General features: G+C 44.0%; 1 protein-coding gene across 1 annotated transcript; it reads right to left on the reverse strand.

Moving 5' to 3' along the window:
• Positions 1 to 3,155: 3,155 nt before the first annotated feature.
• PPTG_21320 (hypothetical protein) lies at positions 3,156 to 3,510 on the reverse strand (the record flags this gene model as incomplete). Its single annotated transcript, XM_008896573.1, has 2 exons — positions 3,156 to 3,188; positions 3,352 to 3,510. The coding sequence occupies 2 exons, from the start codon at positions 3,508 to 3,510 to the stop codon at positions 3,156 to 3,158; spliced, it is 192 nt and encodes a 63-aa protein (XP_008894821.1).
• Positions 3,511 to 5,712: the final 2,202 nt, after the last annotated feature.

Genomic DNA, 5,712 nt, shown 5'->3' on the forward strand with positions numbered 1-5,712 from the left:
CCCCCCCCGTTTCTTTGCAAACGCGGCCGAAACGAGGTGGGCCTTGTTGAGGATGACGCACGCTATAAAGCGGCCATAGGAGTTCTGGTACACGGCTCGTGAGGGGGCTTACCGTGTTGCTCTTGATCTGGCTCACTCTTTTCTGCAGCTCGTCCCAGTCAGTGTTCACCATGGCTTCGTGTTTTGAGGGAGGAGATGAAATGACTGGCATTTTACACACATATTGTAGATAGGACAAATGTCCGACAAAGTTGGTAGAATCCGTACTTGTGTGCTCTTTAGTGAATTCCTGCTTAAAAACTGAATACCTCTCTTTGCATTTGGAAAATAGCGGACATACTCTACTGCCTCCAAGTCCTGCAAATTCTGGAGAATGTTCAAATGAATAAAAACCCATTAAAATATTAATGATTTTTTTGTCTGAATGCCATCCCGGCCAGGATATTTACCGCTGGACTCCACAACGAAGCCCGCTGGACTTCACAACGAAGAAATGAGATTTGATTGGCTAAAACCATGGTAAAAAAAAAACTTCGTGTAAAAACGCATTTGTTCGCAGCGACAGCGAAGAGCAGACAAGAGGTCCAAGCCGACGATCTAATGAGCATCACAGTAGCGAAGACCACGGTTGCATCGAAGAGAAGCTCACGATGACAACATCAGGTAGAAGCACAGGAAGAAAGGGTCGGAGGGAAGACTAACAAGACGACTTCAGTTACGATGAAGACGCTGAAGACGACGGAGTTTGTGGTGAAGACCGCGGAAGGTCATTTTTTTTTCGGCGAGTTGAAGTCCCTCGTCGGTGATGACACAGCCGACTTCAGTACTCCTCTCGCTGCAACTGTGCCCATGATAGCGTTGCTGTAAGTCATGATATGGTGTCTTTTTCAACTTGCTGCGTTTAACTCTAGACATCACACTGCTCACATTTACAACAAGACCAGAATGGTGTGAAGAAATAACGTTTGGTAATTGGAAAATAATAAGAGCCGAAATGTTTTCCAAGATATGATGCACTTTTGTTCGCAGCCGAATCACTCACATCAGGTAGAGCTTTACGAGCTTCACAGGTAGATCTCCACTTTTTTTTATTTGGTTTTATATTCTCTCATGGCAACTCTTTTGCTGAATTACTGTATCGGTTCGCCACAAGCAGGATACTATCTTATTTTTTAAGGCGAGCCAAATACCCAGTACAGTTGTGAGTATGATACAAGTTATCCTCGCTTCGGCTGGGCTGTGGTCTGGTACTTACCATCGCTTTTCATTCGTAATCGGTTCCTATGAAGTTGTTTCTTGAAACTCCACAAGCCTCCAGTGGAGAAGAACCAAGAACGTATTCTCCGGGCCGTATAGCTTCACCTACTAGTTCTACATCTTGGCCAGTGAATGTACAGGTAGTGGCGTTGTGTCCAACCTCTCCGCATTTTGAACAGGTATACTGAGATCTGCCTGGTGTGCTTTTGGCCGTAATCTGGGACTCGAAAAATGCGTTGATTGCTGATGTATCGTCATGTTCATCGGTGTTTTCTGCGTTTAACAGGGGGTGAGAATTCAACTTCGACCGTGAAGACTTCGGCTCTTCACCTCGGCTTCGAATACGCTTTTCACCACGCTGTGCGTCGGCAATTCGAGATCTGCGAGAACCTCCAGCCTGACGATATATCGGTGCTGGTAGTACTATCGAGCCATGCGTACTAATGTCGCCAACAGGTAATTTTATAATAACGTCGCTCATTGCTTTATGGACTGTTCTGACCAAATATGCTGGATGGAAATACTGTAGAACAGCGTACAAAGGTGACTTTCCAGGATTCTTTCGTTCCAAGTAAAATAGCACGGCCTGGATATGGCGACAAGGGATTCTAAGCTGCTCTTGTACTCGACATGGACGGCATATCCCGGAAGCTAAGTTCGTCTCGTACATCATTGTGGAGGATGCTACGTCGCTACGGTCGAAAGGGTCAAACACATAAAAGCTAGAGCCTTTAATCGGCACAACGGTGAGTTTCGCTACATGTTTCTTCTCTGCTTCAAAAAGCTTCATCGCATGAGGCGTGATGTCAAATCCACCAGCTATCCAACCTTTTGCTTCCTGTAAAAGAGTATTGTGCGTTTCCACGGCGCGCAAACAATAAGCTTTCACAGCGCCCAGAACAAGATTATTTCGCGCTCGTTTCCAAAGCAACCTATTGTTATCTCCTTCTGCACCACTAGTAGAACGCACCCCAAAGAGTGATAATCCCTCTCCGTAAGCCGGAATATCTTTCCAGTTATCTTCGATCCACTTATTTTCATGAGCTGTCAGGGTACTATTGCCCAGAACAGTCCAGCTCATTGGATGGATAGCTTTAAGGTAAGACCACACATGCTCTTCTACTGGTTTTTCATCTCTGATAGATGTAATGCCGTTCTGGAAACGATTCCGTAAATTCTTAATGTTCCTCTCAAAATCGCGAATTGTCCGCGAAGATTGCAGACTCATAATCGGGTCGTTTACGTTTGCCTTGGTAACTTTAACTTTCTTGAACTTGTCGACTGTGTTAAAGCGAATGTGAACAGCACAAAACTTAATGTGTACTGGTAGATCCATGCTAGAGAGAGCAATCTGGGCCAAGAGTTGCTTTCCTCGATCAGAAAACGTTGGCCGATCACTAAGTGAAACTCCACTAGCAATGCAGTTTGCAAAAAACCATACGAAGTTCCCCACAGTCTCCTTGTGGATGTACGCAACAGCTACCGGTACGATGCGCTTGTTTCCATCTTTCCCAATTAGTGTTAAGCAAATTCCGTTGTATCTAGAATGTTTCATGTGGGTGCCATCGCACTCCCACACTGGAAGAAGTGAGTTTTGAACGTTCACAATGGATCCAATAGAAAGAAAAGCTCGGAAAAATCTACCAGCATGATCGAGTTGACAGCACACCCTTGATCCAGGATTTTCCTTGGCAAAAGCATCAAAATAGGATGGAAAAGCTTGAAATTCCTCACTAGAATCACTTTCCAATTTTGTCAGTGCTGAACTAATAGTTCGGTAAAGAACAGAATTCTTCGACGACACGTCGATTCCTTCCACAACTTGTAAGTTACGAACAATACGTTGTTTTGACGTGTTATATCCCTCCAAAACGGCCGCCTGAAAGCCTGACGTTCTCTCAATTTGACTTCCGGAAGGATTGGCCGTGCAACTGCAAACCTGGGAATGAACTAAATCCACTTTAGAGATATACCAAGCGTTATCCGGTACATGACTGAGCTTCGTAATAGGACGTTTACGTGCACTCTTCGTATCTTGTTTCACACGTTTCCTTTACATTCGACGAACCATTTACACCCCCTCGCCGAACAAACCCATTTTCGGTAATTTCCACTGTTGTTTTTCAACCGCACAGACTTGTTCTCATTCAGAGCCACATCCGAGATGAACTTGCCAGCTACATCTCCCTCTAGAAATGTTGCGTACAAGGTAACGCCCTCATAGCCATATTCTTCGATCAAGTCGATCGGCATCGCCCTGACCTTGCGGTTTTGGTTGTGATGCATGCAGCGCTTTAATTATAATTATCAGCAACTATAAATAACAACTACGAAGTTTATAAAAAAAATCAAACGGGAATGTTAAGATTAAATATAGTTTTCATGATATTACGAATTGCCTGGAAAATCCCGGAGGCGTACGACGTGAAAAATCGTCATTTCTAGATAATACTAGTCTTCTTCTTCTCGCCGACCACCGACGTTTTCTTCTTCAATGTGATCGACGTCGTTTAGGTCCATTGCAGGTGGATCTACAGGTACGAATCCATGAAATATCCCTTGTGAAAAACTGCCATGATCGGGAAGTCCTAGAGCCTTTCTTAAACTCGATACATCGACTTTAAAAGTGTTCCACGTTCCGTTAATCTCGAGGCGAATCGATGCTGTCTGTCTTTGAGCGTTATTTTGCGAAGCTGTGGCTAGTCGAGCCGCTGCCTTGTCAATTGCCATCGCTTGACGCGTTGTATTGTCACTCGGAATTGTGAACTGTGTACTATCGGGTTGTCTGGCATGCGTAGTGACAAGATGTTTATTGTAATTGGTCCCAATACCACTCCATTGTTCTCTTGATAACGTTCGACAGCTGCTGTCGCGGTTCTAATTCGTGCAGCAGTCGCTCGATGAAGTGTTGGTGCAGGCTTTGGGCGCGCTTTGCAGTAGAGAAAGAATTCAAAGGAGAGATTTCCCAGTACATCTTGATTCCACAATTTTCGCTCGACATTCGACACACGTTTTACTCTACGACGGAGCAGAGTTTCAAAATTGTCTGCATTCACCACGAAAAACGGATTCTGTGACGCGCCCTTGCTTGCTTTGAAGTGAATACGCTCATCATTTAATTGTAGTCCAGTAAATGGTGCTCGCTCTGAGTATCCAAACAGTTTTGTACGAAGAACTTCGAATCCATCCTCTAATGTAAACGTAAACTTCTTGATTTTTTTCCTCCACGTGGTTGTTTTTCAATAATCCCTTTGCGTGCCGTCAATATACCGTTTAGCTTTGTGTCCCCTGCCATTTCAACATTTGTCGTCGCTTGAGATGCCGCAGTAGCAGCCATGTTCTGCACGACATTAATAAAAAGGTTAACACAATTAAAAATTGAAGTTGCATGACACTATCAGCCTTTTTGATACCTTTTGTTGGCTTCACCCGCTAGAATATGGATAGACACCTCCTCCAGATGCTTGTTAATCTGTACAACGTGTTTATTCCAGGTACACAGTCACATAATAGCACAGTTAGGGTCGCGATACAAGTACATCACATTATAAGAGATACGAACGGCATCGCTACGAGCTCAATCGACAAACGTACTCAAGCACGATCCGCAGTTGGAACGACGATGTAGAATAGTTGAGCTGCTCCTGGGATATAACGCATATCTGTACAAAAAGCCCTTTAGCGCAAGAAGTCTCAAGTAGAGCTTACAGTACGTGGTCGCATACCAATGCAACGCTGCGCTCGTTGCTGTAGAGGCAAGTTCCTTTCTGGTCGCGTTACCACGTTCCTCAGTTTAATCTACATGCAGACGGACCACGCACAGAGAGATATTAATTAGAGTCACTACTTAAAATCCGTAGCAGAACGTCTTACCTCCAGTGGCCAAGACGTTTTCTAAAATGAACTGTGCGACGGGAAACCACGTGACAGCATAATTATTTTTAGAAGGCACAATTTACTGGTCTTTTTAGTGCGAGCTTGCGTTAGATAATAACCCCACGATCATCTCTAAAACTCTGATTTGCAGATACCATTGGGTCTGTTTTACAAGTCTAAAATAGAGGCAAAACATGTGCAATGCACAATAATGTAAACTTATCGTAAAAATTATTTTTAGAGGCTTCAAAAATATTCGTTCCTCTATTTTTTTAAATTATTATTTTTAGCCAATCAAATCTCATTTCTTCGTTGTGGAGTCCAGCGGGCTTCGTTGTGGAGTCCAGCGGTAAATATCCTCCCGGCCAATCAGATCTGTCGACGCCCTCTCTCACTTCGCAACTTTATTCGTCCAGGTTTAAATTTGACCGGAATGCCGCAATTTTTCACACAAAAAAGATACGAAACGTGGTTCACTACAGGGTCTTCCTACCCACGGGTTTGACACTGTATGGGATAACAAAAAGATGATGGAGCTGGCTGAAGGTTATCTAGGCATTACCCATGATGATTGGCTTG

Source organism: Phytophthora parasitica, assembly GCF_000247585.1.
Source record: "Phytophthora parasitica INRA-310 unplaced genomic scaffold supercont2.4, whole genome shotgun sequence".
NCBI lineage: Eukaryota > Oomycota > Peronosporomycetes > Peronosporales > Peronosporaceae > Phytophthora > Phytophthora nicotianae.